Consider the following 15,106-nt stretch of genomic DNA (forward strand, 5'->3'; position numbering starts at 1 on the left):
GGAAATGTTGGTTTTGGGCCATTATGGGTGAATCCACTGTTGACATTTTATGTTCTCTAATAACTTTCTTTTACCTCCAGGCATTAACGAATGCAATGACCCTACACTCAATGTTTGCGACCAGTACTGCACAGACACCTTAACCAGTTTCTATTGTTCTTGTCCTCCTGGTTATAAGCTTATGTCTGACAAGAGGACTTGTATTGATATTGATGAATGCAAGGAGACGCCCTTTGTTTGTAGCCAGAAGTGTGAGAACACAGTGGGCTCTTACATCTGTAAATGTGCCCCAGGCTACATCCGAGAACCAGATGGAAAGAGCTGTCGGCAGAACAGTAACATCGAGCCCTATCTCATCTTCAGCAACCGTTATTATTTGAGAAACCTAACTATAGATGGCTCCTTTTACACCCTCATCTTGCAAGGACTGGGCAATGCTGTGGCACTGGATTTTGACCGAGTAGAAAAGAGATTATACTGGATCGATATAGAGAAAAACACCATTGAGAGGATGTTTCTGAATAAGACAAACAGGGAGACAATCATGAAGTACAAACTACCAGGTGTAGAAAGCCTGGCTGTAGACTGGGTTGCCAGGTAAGAAAACAGGAGTTTTTTTGTTTGTTTTTTTAAGTTAAAAAGAAATTATTTTTAAACATTTTTAACATATGTTTTCATTTTAACAGGGAGTTGATCTTTTTCAACTTGTTGAATATGTGGATACATTTAATGCCTCTGCATGTTTTTTTTCCTGTTGTGTACCCACTACTTAAATGGGATACCACAGAACCTTAAATCTAGTGAATTTAAAAAGTGTATGCTGTCATTTTGGGAGGAGAGGGTATCACAAATGAGAAAGGTGCTCTGTTAATCCTGGCCACTCAGTTAACTAGAGATGATGTTAAAGCAATGGTTCTCAACCTTCCTAATGCCTCGACCCTTTAATACAGTTCCTCATATTGTGGTGACCCCCAACCATAAAATTATTTTTGTTGCTACTTCATAACTGTAATTGTTGCTACTTCATACTGTTAATGAATTATAATGTAAATACTTGTGTTTTCCGATGGTCTTAGGGTCTACAGCAACGGTTCTCAACCTGTGAGTCGTGACCCACAAGTTGAGAACCGCTAGCAGGGTTGCCTAAGACCATCGGAAAACACAGATGTGTACATTACAATTCATTAACAGTAGTAAAATTACAGTTACGAAGTAGCAAGAAAAATAATTTATGGTTGGGGGTCACCGCAACATGAGGAACTGTGTTAAACACTGCGTTAAAGGGTGATTCATGCACTCCCTGGTAATTTCAGCTGCTGTGCAGTGGACCTGGCCCTGGGAGTCCTGAGCAGCCCTGCTGTCCTGAGTTCACAGTCTGGTTTAGTGCACTAGTCATTCCCAGCCTGGGCTGATTACAAAATAGCAGAAGGCTAACCTGAAACTTTTGTTTTAAGATAGTCCTTTTAGAAACTGAGGATCTTTAAGGTAAACTAGGGATATTTTAATTAAACTTTATAGAATCCACAACACTTCTTTACACCTCTATTGAATATTGAATCTGTCAGATACTCGGCAGTGTGTAAAGTACTTGGCTTTGTGGTTAACAGATTTGAGCAGGACCATATCTGCTAATGCTGTGCTACAGTCAGGCCAGTTTTATAGAGGACTCTTCCACTTCTTCTCTATTTGACAACCTCAAGGGTAAAGATCTTAAAATGGGGATGAGGGAGTTTGCTCCTTAATTCTACCTAAGTAGTAGCTGGCCTGCCATAGGTGCTCAGTAAGTGCTTGCTGAATAATTAATAAAATATTGACTATGAATATGTGCATTTTATAGACCTAGTAGGTGTAAAAAAAAAAGCATAGCAATGAATGATTTGCAGGAATAGAACTATGTATTAAGAAAGTAAAGCCAGAATCCTTGTGTGAGGTATGGCGCCAGTATTTCCTATGTGACATCATCTTAAAGGGGGGACGGTAGCACATATTTCATCTTTCATTACCCCATTGTAGGAAGGCCAACTTTTCCTCCTTGCCCTTGTTTGCCTGGGGAAAAGTGCCTGCTAATAATTGTATGTGTGATTCCAGGGTAGCTTGGATAGGAAGTTGGGTTGTTAACTGCACTGTTTCACGAACAAAAAGTCTGTATGAGTAACCCTGTGCTCTCTATTTCAGAAAACTTTATTGGGTGGATGCCTACCTGAAGTGCATCTCTGTCTCCGACCTTGATGGTCGATACCACCGCAGGCTGGTCGAACACTGTTTGGATGCCAACAACACTTTCTGCTTTGATAATCCCAGAGGAATTGTCCTTCACCCTCAATATGGGTATTGTTTCCCTGTAATCTTGGGCTCTTCTTTCATGCCCTTATTCTGCCTCTGTTATCTCAAGGCCAATGTCTTGCTGGGATTTGTCTCCTGCTTTTTCTACCTGGTAAATGGTTTAGGAGCATGGCTTATTCAAATAATATTCATGAGCTATTCTATTTTCATTGTCATGACTCTCACTTTTTAAGTCATATTTGGCTGCATGCAAAAAAAAAAAAAAAAAGGTACAAAAAATAATTCACCTTTACTGGACTTTTCCTTTCCAAGTCCACAGAAATACCCAGTTAATAATGTTCATTCTTGATCATTATCTGTATATCATCCCCCTTTATATTATTTTCTATTAGTTCTCTTTCCTTTCTGAGAGGCTTTTTAGAATGTAAACTTTATTTATCTAATTGAAAAGATCCATGTCTTTCAGCTATTGACTTCTTTTGGCTTCAGGAACTGACTCTTTGTATTTGCTCCAACAGGTATGTCTACTGGGGAGACTGGACCCGCAGAGCATACATTGGGAGAGTAGGCATGGATGGAATCAATAAAACTGTAATTATCTCTACCAAGATAGCGTGGCCCAATGGCCTCACCATTGATTACACCAATGATCGACTCTATTGGGCAGACGCTCACCTGGGTTACATTGAGTACGTATACAGAAAATAATAAAGCAACCTGGGTAACTGTTTATGCCAAACACCGGGGCTTGTGTTGCCAGGCAGTTTCTAATTGGCCTGCGAATTGAAGGTCACTCTGAGATGACTTCTATCTAAAACTGCCCAAAGGCAATTCACTGAGCTCTGTGGTATGATGCAATAGAAACAGTGAACTTTGAAGTCATACAGATCAGGTTTTTGTCCTGGTGCTTTCACTGTTCTCTTTCTTTTTTTTATATATGTCTAAAAAAGTGAAACTAATAATCTCTCTATGATAGTCAGTTTAGTGCTCAATCTATCTTAATTTCCTTATCTCTTTATTTTTCTCTTCCCTTCCAAATACACAATTAATACATTTTAGCATGTGCAAACAGAAAAAGAACAAAGATTTTCCCTAAAAAATTTGATGCATTCATTTATAAGTAAATTGATGTGTTTTATTATAAAGAGGTAGAATTTGTTACTGTTTACTCAATATGATAGTGCACTCAAATCATTCTAGTAAAAGCATTTAAAAAGTGCTAAATATTATACTGTCCAATGAAAAATACTCATTGAAAAAAGGGTAATATCTGTTCTTAACCAACCAGTACATGCTTATTTGGGGGCATTGTTAGTTATGTTCTAGGTGGACTGTAGTAATGTCTTCTGGGTAAACATTTATGAACAGGTACCCAGATACATTCAACAGCCTGTTGCATTCAAAAGCATAGAATTATCATTAACCCAATAGAGTTATTTTAAAGGCCTTTAAAGATTTTTGTTGTTCTATTCAATTTATTTTATTCAATTTATTTTATTCAATTTATGATATTTTACTGTCAAAGTCAGTGTAGAAATGTTTGGAGTTCTCTCATTCCATGTTCTCTTGGGAACATGCCACTGAGAAGGAAAGAATACCTGGCACACATTCCAGTGCTCTATCCTGTGCTCGTGGCAGACATAATTAATCAACCCCATAGTTAATCATAGTTAATTGGGACATTTCCCTACAATTCTCCCCTGTTGACACATGAGATACTCTTTGGCACCCCTGTCCTGGAAAGCAGAGGACACTGGATTGTTTTGATAGGCTATGCCACCAGCCTCTGCTTCTCCCTAACACCTGAGCTCAGTTCCTTGGAATTAGTTTAGTTGTAAATATGTTTAGGGTCAGTAGGAAAGAACTAGTAGATTATCCTTGGTCTTGAACACTTGAAGGTTTATTTTAAAGAGTATTAAATGCATAAAGGAATTTTCTAGCTACTTAATATTCTGCTCCCTTTTTGGCTGGATTCTAAAATTCAGGATGGAGTTAGGTTACTGCCTAAAAGTCCAATCTTAATATCAGGCTCTGTGATCTGGGAATTAATGAACTTTTAAAAAAATATGTTTTATTGATTTTTTACAGAGAGGAAAGGAGAGGGATAGAGAGTTAGAAACATCAATGAGAGAGAAATATTGATTAGTTGGGGATGTGCCCGCAACCAAGGTATATGCCCTTGACTGGAATCAAACCTGGGACCCTTGAGTCCGTAGGCTGATGTTCTATCCACTGAGCCAAACCAATTAGGGCAGAATTAATGAACTTTAATATCCATGTAGTCATTTTGACTTGATCAACTCTTGGAGGGGTAGCAATGCCTGTGTTCAGAAGTACATTTCATGGACTACATAAGTAAACATATTTTTATGGAACATACAATCCATTTTTGTACATGTTGGGATGCTCTATCACTTCCCCTTTGGAAAAGTGTCTATTCAGATCTTTTGCCTACAGATAGTGACTAAGTGGTGGTCATTTATCTGCAGTCTTACCAACAGAGGCCAAGAAAGTCTTCAAAGTTTTTTTATAAGTTACCATCAATTATACTTCTGACATCACATGGCTAACATAATCAAGTTTCTTAGTTGCTAACTCATTTCACCTCCTGTTTGAGTTTTTAGAGTTAGCCCCAAAATTTAAAAATACTTAATATCAATGTTCTGACAAACTCGCCCTAGCTGGTTTGGCTCAGGTGGACAAAGCCTAGATACTTAATTGTCCCGGGTTCGATTCTAGTCAAGGGCACATGTCCAGGTTTCAGGCTTGATCCCCAGTAGGGGGTGTGTAGGAGGTAGCCAATTGGTTATTATCTCTCATCATTGATGTTTCTATCACTCTCTCCCTCCTTTCCTTTTTGAAATCAATAAAAATATGTTAAAAAATTATTCTGACAGACTCAGAAAAATGAATGAGATGGAACTAAGAGGACCTAGATATTTGGCTGTGGATGCTCTCTGACATCTTGAAATCAGAGAACCTCCTCTGGAGGTTTATTATCTGGAATGGTATTCATTAATAGTGCCCAGGGAAGGATTAATAATAAATGTGCTGCCAGTATATGCATAGTTAACCCTGCAGGCCTATAATTTAATTCAGCAAGTATATGCTGTCTTTTAGAACAGCTTCTCCCCCAAAATGTTCATGAGAAGGCAGAAATCCAGCTCTGTATTGTTATCCTCTGATTTCTTCGAATGACTTATGAAACAAAACTGGTTTTCGTCCCAGGATATCAAAAGGATGCTTAATAAACAACATACAATAGCTGAACTAGTTGTATGTGCAGGAAAACAGCTGTGGTTAGGAGTTTGTGATGATTTAAGCTTCTCTGGCTATTCCTGTTTTCAAGGCATCACCTTCTCAACATTTACATCTTTAGTTCAGTCAAAATATCCTTTATTTACTTATGTTTTTTGTTTTAATTAAAGACAAGGAGTTTTAGGAAGGATCTGAACTTAGTTACCTCTAGAAGATAGAATTTATTGGTTAATTTGTCAATTTTGCTATTCTTGAAGGCATTAGAAGAGAGGAATTATCTTCATTGAGTGAATCTCTTTTTCCAAAATATACTTTTATTGATTTCAGAGAAAAAGGGAGAGGGAGAGATCAAAACATCAGCGCTGAGAGATAATCATTGATTGCCTGCCTCTTACATGCCCCCTACTTGGGGATTGAGCCTACAACCCAGGCATGTGCCCCACCAGAAATAAAACCTGTGAACTTCTGGTTCATAAGTCCATGCTCAACTACTGAGCCACACTCAGTGACCCTTTTGAGTGACTTTCTTTTCCTACCCCAGGTACTCTGATTTGGAGGGCCAAAATCGACACACTGTGTATGATGGAATCCTGTCTCACCCTTTTGCTATTACCATTTTTGAAGACACTATTTATTGGACAGATTGGAATACAAAGACAGTTGAAAAGGGTAACAAGTATGTTGGATCAGATAGGACGATACTGGTGAACACAACACATAGACCGTATGACATTCATGTATATCATCCATACAGGCAGCCAATCGGTGAGTAGATGATTCAGAAGTTTGACACAGTTGCTTTAGGTTCTTGTGCATGACATTCTTGTTTATTTCATCATAAACCTCATGATTTATAAAGGGAATGATGTCACTTGTTAATGTTTTCTACAGAACATATGTTGAAAGTTGAGGGTATGGAATGTCTTTGGAGTTTATTCTCTTGAAAAGGCTGCTTATAACTCTTTTTCTTAACAATGGCTCTATTCCTAAAAATTAATCTGGGTTTTTATGTATAGTGAAAATTAACAGTTGTTATATTGCCACATTTACTTTATCAATTTTGGTTAGATACTGAAGTATTTTAAAGTGAATTAAAAAATATTGTCACATTTCAGTCTTAAATACTTAAGGAAACACTTTAAAAAAATAAGGACATTTCCTAAATAAACACAATAAGTTTTAATACCTAAGAGATATATTATAATTATATAGATGTAGTTATAACATAATTTCTTAATACTAAGATTTATCTAAGTGTTTAAAGGAAAATTATTAAAAAATCATATTAAATGTCTTTGCATATGCCATTTGTGTATTCTGCATTTAATGTATGTTTTGCTTGTCTTCCAGAAGGTCAAAATGTCGAGAAAAACACATTTCAGTGTATCATAAGTTAAAGAACTTGTTTTTATTTATTTGTAAACTTATTTTCCCCTTCATACAATTAAAGTCATTATATGATTTACAGATATTCTAGCAAAAGTCTGGAGTATATTTTGGGGGTACAATGGATTTTATAAGCCTGCATGGTTGTTGTGTTTTGCTAAAACATTTGATAAACTTGGAAATAAGAAAATGAGAATTGGCAAAATAAAGATACTCAGTATTTCTTTCTAGTTAATATTCTTCATATTATTTTTTTCAAACTAGTCTTTATTTCCAATGGCAGCCCAGAAAATTAGTAAAGATGCTGCTTAGTTTATCGATCCACCTCATCCTTGGCCATACTTCATTTGCCTATATCCTTAAGAATGAGAGAATATAGCACCTGCTGGAAATTAAAGCTTTAACTTAGGTTCTGGATATATGAATATAAGCTAAGTTCCTTACCTACTCTCCAAACACTACCCCATAATACCAGTGGGTATGTCTCACTGCTGGTAGCACACAAATCAGTTTTCTCCATGCACAGGGTTGCTTATGCAGCTCTCTCATCTGTCTTATTTGCAAACTTGTGGAAAAAGCATGAAGCGAGGATAATGATTTTTTTTTTTTTTTTTTTTTTACTAAGAAGTGATGAGTTTGATGAAGTGGCTAATCAGCTCATTTGTGTTTGATAGCCTTTCTCAGTGAATGAACATATTTATTTTCTTTCTTCTTTCACTAGTGAACAATCCCTGTGGTACCAACAATGGTGGCTGCTCTCATCTCTGCCTCATCCAAGCAGGCGGGAATGGATTCACCTGCGAGTGTCCAGATGACTTTAAGACCATCCAGCTGGTTGACCGCACACAGTGCTTGCCCATGTGCTCTAGCACCCAGTTCCTCTGTGCTAACAATGAAAAGTAAGGCTTGGATGCACATTGAACTTTAAGGCTCCAGGGGATGGGAATTTTCAAATGAATCAAGATTTTTGGCTAATTAATGTGGTTCATTTAGAACACACCAAGACTCACCAAAGTCCCTAATTTCAGATAATTTCTTCCATGAATGGAAGGAACTTATTAACCAGTGCAAGTTTTTATATCTGTAGAAAGGAAACAAACTAAGTTATTGTTTTTTTATTTTTATTTCTAGTAAATTGTCCTAAGTGTCAGGGCCAACATATAGTAGATATGTGTATACTGAAAAACAGCCTCAAGAGTGATATAAGTTCTCTCATCTTTTTCACGTATACTGGCCTAGCTTCTTAGCTAATTCCACCAGAGGACCCAGAGTTATAAATGCAAATTCATTTTTGATCATGTGTTTGCTGTGGAACATGGCCACAGATTATTTTCCTGACAATGGCCACAGGCCATTGATCACTTGGGGCCGAGTCAGAGAATGGTGTGAGGATAGGTGTTAATGGGAATCATAGCATCTAAGATATTTTGATGATAATATAAGATATCTTAGATTGAGAATACACCTATCATGAATAGGCTCTCAACAAATGCTAGCAACCAATATCCAATGTCTTTTATATGTCCAGGCAAACAATTCCAGACCATCCCAAATACCAGAACCACAGTTCTAAATACATACTCCACTGTTTGTTGTGGAAGAATTTAATCATCCTACTCAAAGGATTTTTTCAGCATGTATCTGAATCTTAACAAGCCGGTTCTATCTCATCTAGTTATGTTTTCTCTGAAAATATATCACAGTAACCAAGATTTAACTGACTCTCTTCTCAGGCCATGAGAGGACTCATGCATCTCATTACTTGGAATTCAGTTTTGCCTCTTCTCTCTCGATAACCATTGTCCACTCCTCTACCCCCTGGCTCCTGGGGCTTTGCTAAGAGAAGTGGTATATTTTCTCTGTGCAGGTGTATTCCTATCTGGTGGAAATGTGACGGACAGAAAGACTGCTTGGATGGTTCCGATGAACCCCCCACTTGCCCGCAGCGCTTATGCCAGCTTTCACAGTTCCAGTGCAGGGATGGCAATTGCACCAGCCCATACTTCCTCTGTGACACTCACCAAAACTGCCCTGATGGGTCTGATGAAGACCTCGTTCTTTGTGGTGCGTTGAATTGCTTTATGCCTTCTTTGCTCATTTCTATAGTTGATTGTATACAAATGGATTTTCTGAATGTCATAAACCTTTTATTCTTTAAATATATATTTATTGATTACAAAAAGCAAGGGAGAGGGAGAGAGAGATAGAAACATCAATGATGAGAGAATCATTGATTAGCTGCTCCTGCAGGCTCCACTCTGGGGATTGAGCCCGCAATCTGGGCATGTGCCCTTGACCGGAATTGAACCCGGGACCTCCTGCTTCATATGTCAATGCTCAATCACTGAGCCATGCCTGGCCAGGCAATGTCATAAACCTTTTAAAAACCAGTTTAATGTCCTAGGAGAAAACTCCACCCTATTATCTATTTTTATAGAAGGTTTTTTTTTTGTTTTGTTTTGTTTTAGAATTCCTAAGGGCTATACAAGGCAAACAGTTGAGGTAGATAGTAAGTGGACTGTATTGGTGGTTCTTTAGCATATGCTATACATAGAATCCTCTTCAACAGCTAACACTGAGGGGGAAGTAAGAGTTTCCCACCCCCATATTAATCAGGACTCTCAATTGTAATGTTTATTTATGTTTCCATTTTTAAAAAATAAAAAAAACCCTGCAATCTAATAACAACACAAGAACAACAAACACAAAGTTTTTGTATGTTTTTAAAACATAAACTTGGAAAAACATCCATTAGGGCAACAAGGTCTTGGGAAGATGAAGTTAGTGGGCCATCAGTGATTCAGTCCTTGTCCCCTAATTCTGCATGCAAAAAAAAAAAAATTATTTAATAATTTAGGAAACAGTATAGTCAATTGCTCATGTAGTAGTACTGTTGGTAATAAGTGCATTAGGACATAATTCCTCTAAAAATAAATTAGTATTGGGTTCTCCAGTATCTATCAGTATAAAGCAGTAGCGTCTATTCCTGACACCTTCCAAGCTGATAACGAAATGCTCTTCCCTGTAGAGCACCACAAATGTGAGTCCAACGAATGGCAGTGTGCCAACAAACGTTGCATCCCAGAAGCCTGGCAGTGTGACTCGGTGAATGACTGTGGGGATGACTCTGATGAAGACAGTTCCCATTGTGCCAGCAGGACCTGTCATTCTGGTTATTTCAAGTGTGCCAATGGCCGCTGCATCCCTCAGACCTGGAAGTGTGATGTAGACAATGACTGTGGAGACTACTCAGATGAGCCCGTCCATGAATGCAGTAAGTGCCTGTGGGAGGGGCCTGGCCTGACCAGGGGCACAAAACAAGGAGAACCTCTGTGTGGATTGAGAGAAGGGGTTAAGCTTCCTGTTTCATCCCTGTGGGACGCCCTTCTTGGCTTTCTTTGCTCTGGCACTGCAAGACAAAGAATAAATAGCCAGCTATGTGGCCTGCAGGGTGAGCCAGACTCCTGTTTCTGAACGCGGTGATTTCTCCTCTTGATACATTGAATGTCTATCTGTTCAGAATATGATAACGAGAACTTACATTTGTATACCTAGTACTTTCTCATTTGAGCCTCTGAGAAATATATCAAGTGAGGAACATGGTTGTTACCAATTCCCATTTTACAGATGAGGAAACAGGTTCACATTTAATGGATGGTCATTTTTTTTTTTTTTTTTTTTTAATTTCTTGGCAGAACTGACACTTCAACCCCAGTTTTATTTGGCTCTGTCCACTGAGCCAAACCAGTTAGAGCTCAACACCAGTGTTTTTGTTTATTTGTTTAAAACCAAGTTGTTGTTGTTTTTTTTAATTTCAGAAAAGAAGAGAGAGAGAGAGAGAGAGAGAGAGAGAGAGAGAGAGAGAGAGAGAAACATCAATGATGAGAGAGAATCATTGATCGGCTGCCTTTTGCATGCCCCCTACTGCGGATGGAGCCTGTAATCCAGGCATGTGCACTTTACTGGAATGGAACCTGGGACCCTTCAGTCTGCAGGCTGATGCTCTATCCACTGAGCCACACCTGCTAGGGCTCAACCCCAGTTTTTAAATTTCACACCTAGTCCTTTTTCTTGCCACAAAGGAAACACAAATGAGTAATAGTAAGAGAAAACTTCCTTCCTTGGTGAACAGATCATACCTAAAACAGAAACATGTTACCAGTCAGTTTAGTGGGTGATGTTGATATCATTAGCCCCACTTCCTAAATATGACAGTGGAAGGTATCTTTTGGTGCCATTTCCCAGCAGTTCTGAGACTTCAGTTTTGACATTGCTTCTTCCTCTTTTCAGTGGGCCCTGCCTATCGGTGTGACAACCATACGGAATTCAGCTGTAAAACAAACTACCGCTGTATCCCAAAGTTGGCTGTGTGCAATGGTGTCGATGACTGCAGGGACAACAGCGATGAGCAAGGCTGTGGTAAGAGGGGCTGCAGGGAAGTGGGGAGGGACAAGAAAATGTAAGTGTCCAGTGCTATTATCAGGAGACGAGAGTGTATTTCCCACTTAATCTTTCCTTTGTTTACACCTGGAAGAAGACTACCTATTAATTCTTCTAATAACATGTTACATTTTTTAGCATTTTACAGGGTTATTGGAGGAGTTTAATTTATAGCATCTTAAATGAAATCTTATCCCCAAAGGATACTATAATTAGGAAAGGCATTATTAAGATACAAAGTGAATTCATGCACTTTGAAAGGAACTATGGGCCATAAGGGGTGGGTCTTGGCCCATTCTTTGCGCCCCTGCATGGCCCCTCTGTCCATGGCCTCTGATCCCCTATCTGCAGGTAGCCCTGCTCCTGCCACCACCACTGCCACACACTGGCCTCACTCACACCCACAGTGGAGCAATTGGGTCTGGCACCAGCAGCAGGTGCAACCAGGGCCAGCACCATCAGCAGGTGTGAGCAGCAACAGCTGCCCTGATTACCCCTCAGGAGCAGGGGGAGGTGAAGAAGCCCTGAGGGGCAATCAGGGCAGCTGTTGCTGATGCCAGCAGGTGCAAGCACCCGTGGACCATGGTGTGTGGGAGCAAAGAATTTTCAGTAACCACCAGAGGCTGGCATCAGGACAGCGACTGATGCCTCACCTTTGTCTGGCATCCCCACTCACCTGCTTCACCACCCTGCCCCAGCTGATGCACCCAGCATGTTCCACGTTCTATCGCCTGCTGCCGATACCTGTCATGTTCTGTGTGTGTCTCCTGGCGGTCAGCTCACATCATAGCGACCAGTTGTTCAGTTGTTCTGCCATTCAGTTTCTTTGCATATTGGGGGTTTTCATGTATAGATTAGGAACTTTTATTTTATTTATTTTTTATTTTTTTATATTTTATTGATTTTTCCCAGAGAGGAAGAGAGAGGGATAGAGAGTTAGAAACATTGATGAGAGAGAATCATCGATCAGCTGCCTCTTGCACACCCCCTACTGGTGTTGTGCCCGCAACCAGGGTACATGCCCTTGACCGGAATCAAACCTGGGACCTTTCAGTCCGCAGGCCGATGCTCTATCCACTGAGCCAAACCGGTCCCGGCTAGATTAGGAACTTTTAAAACTTTTCCTAAATTGAACCCCTATTTTCACTTGATAAGTTTAAGTTGTTTGTCTACTCTTTAAGATTGGTTGAAGTTGATGAGGCTAGAGAAAAGATTTAGCATCTGCATGTAAAAGGGTATTTCAAAGTCAGTGTTCCTTATTTTGAGATTTTTATATTCTGAATGTCTGACTTTCAAGGTCATCTATTGGTCAGCTGTAGTCACTTTGGCAACAAGAAATAACTTATGGACAAAAGCCAAATGAATTAATGGAATTTGTGAAGATTAGGTATATTCTCTAACTTGAAACCAAAGTGACTATGAATGTGTGTTAGATTAGTTTGAAGAGCAGTAAGGAAAGGAATGGGTTATTTTAATAAAACTGAATCTAATCAAGTGAAGACAATGTGATAGAAATGTTCTGTTTGCTGGTACCACTTTACTCTTCCAGTATAGGCCTTTGTTGCAAATTGCAAGCCAGATACCAATTCATTTTTCAGAAACTGAACTGTTTCTACAAAAGAGATATAGTTTCAAGTGGTAGGATAGGTTCAGGTTAACCAAAAGAAGATTATTGACAGTGAGTGTTGCTGGCATTCCTCCCTCTGGGAGCTTTGAGAATATGGTAGCAAATTTTGGAACTCACAAGAAAGCCATCACTCCTTTGGCATTTCTTGACCATTGGCTTCTGAAGTCGTTGTAATGACTGTGCTTTGCAGAGGAGATGACATGCAAACCTGTGGGGTTTTTCCGCTGTAATAATCACCTATGCATCCCTCTTCGCTGGAAATGTGACGGGCATGATGACTGTGGAGATCACTCAGATGAGGAAAGCTGTGGTGAGTGTTCAGGGTTTTATCATCTTTATGTAATACCAGAGCTGTGATGTCTGCTTTTTTATCCATAATTCAACTGTCTATGCCATTTGTTTCTGCTAACTGGTATATTTCTACTTTGTCTTTAACTAAGGACATAAGCATCTCCTGAGATGCTTATAATCAAACTTTGGGATGAGGAAGTTTATCTGAGTATATCTTTTGTTTGTTGAATTTATTTACACCCAACTTTTGTTTCCAAAAGGAACTTCAGGTGACTTATAATAAAGGGCAAATATAATATGATACAGAATAGAAATTAAAAAAAAAAAAAGATAGAGAGAAATACAATAAGAAAAGATGCTCATTCAAAGATCCTGCTCCCAAATGGCCTTAATAGCAGAGGAAAGGGAACTTGTGTTTTAGATGATCACTTTACCTGGAATAGTGACTGTGTTAGGTCTAATGATTAAATAAGAGGTCAGGTTTTGGTTCCTCTCTCCCAGAGAAGGTACTGAGTATAAGAAATTAGAAAGGAAGGATAAGGAAAGGAAACCAAACACTTGGGTCACACCAAACTAGATAGAATAGTTAGATGTGTTTTGAAGACAGTTTTAGTGAGACCCTTCCCTAAACATACACCATAGACTCATGATATATGTCAATTTCAGATGGACTGATATGAAATACATTCTAACTTTAGTCACCTTATGGAAGTAAGAAGTGATCATTATTTGCCATAGGCAATTGAAAATATCAGTATACTGATTACACCACAAATATCAATTGGTCATAAACTACTTATACAAAAGGGCAATCCTATTGGCATCTTCTTGTTTATAAGAAAATTTATATTGAGTCTTGTAGGAGGTTATCTAGAATTTCATGAAATAAAGAGAAAAGATCCCGTGTTAGTTGCTGTAAATGGTTCTGTTTTCACATGTACTCTTGTACATACATCCATATGGCACATCTCTTTTTCCTCTGAAATTGGTGAGCAAATTGAGAGCTCTGCAAGGCCATCACAGACTTTCTCCCTCTTCGTGGTGGTTTTGGGGTTACCTGACAAAGTGTACATTACTTTTTCAGCTATTATTGTACAGTTAGTACTATGCATTTTTTGTTTTGAATTTTTTTGTAACTTTGTAGCTTTTTAGATAATGTGTTTATACTTTGTTGTGTAGAGTAAAATAATTGTGTTGAATAAATCTAGGATTAAAATGCAAAAAAAAGTTATCTTTAGATCCATTCACCTCTTACAGATTTAAAATTGGGGTGGGAAGTGTATTTTTGGAGGATGAATAGTCTGTCCAAGAAGACCTCTGAGACTTAAGACCCCAAAGAGCTTTGGACACCTTGGGCACTTAAGCCTTCTCACCAACCTGTGCTGAGTGTGACTCACTGATGGCATGTGGTTTTCCTTTTCAGTCCCTCGGGAGTGCTCAGAGAGTGAGTTTCGGTGTGACGATCAGAGATGCATTCCCTCTCGATGGCTATGTGACTTTAACAATGACTGTGGAGACAACTCGGATGAGCGGGACTGTGGTAACTGTCACGGTTCTCTGGGAGGCTTTCTGTAGAGTGTTGTGCTGAAGTCAGCACATTTGACAGAAGTAGGGACTTCAAATGACTATTTTTAATGTTTTCAGAGTAAAATGATTTTTGTGTAACTTAGGTAATATGTAAACCTTAGCATTACATATTAGCAGAACCTTCTGCTCTGTTTTTCTATGCTTTATTTTTAACTTACAGTATTCTAGATAAATAATAATGGGGGACGGGGAAGCAAGATTTATTTTTATTTTATTCTTTTTTACAAATATATT

The 15,106-nt window shown here is 38.7% G+C and overlaps 1 protein-coding gene across 1 annotated transcript in view; it reads left to right on the plus strand.

The window, feature by feature from the left end:
• The window catches only part of LRP2 (LDL receptor related protein 2), a 193,316-nt gene that overhangs the window by 143,597 nt on the left and 34,613 nt on the right, over positions 1-15,106 (plus strand). The window contains exons 50-59 of the mRNA XM_045575318.1: positions 81-597; positions 2,176-2,328; positions 2,802-2,972; positions 6,083-6,306; positions 7,649-7,826; positions 8,795-8,991; positions 9,956-10,201; positions 11,218-11,346; positions 13,185-13,304; positions 14,709-14,825. Of these exons, the coding sequence (XP_045431274.1) occupies positions 81-597; positions 2,176-2,328; positions 2,802-2,972; positions 6,083-6,306; positions 7,649-7,826; positions 8,795-8,991; positions 9,956-10,201; positions 11,218-11,346; positions 13,185-13,304; positions 14,709-14,825 (2,052 nt within the window). The remainder of the gene's footprint in view (positions 1-80; positions 598-2,175; positions 2,329-2,801; positions 2,973-6,082; positions 6,307-7,648; positions 7,827-8,794; positions 8,992-9,955; positions 10,202-11,217; positions 11,347-13,184; positions 13,305-14,708; positions 14,826-15,106) is intronic.

This window comes from Pipistrellus kuhlii, unplaced genomic scaffold (assembly GCF_014108245.1).
Source record: "Pipistrellus kuhlii isolate mPipKuh1 unplaced genomic scaffold, mPipKuh1.p scaffold_m20_p_7, whole genome shotgun sequence".
Classification (NCBI taxonomy): Eukaryota; Metazoa; Chordata; class Mammalia; order Chiroptera; family Vespertilionidae; genus Pipistrellus; species Pipistrellus kuhlii.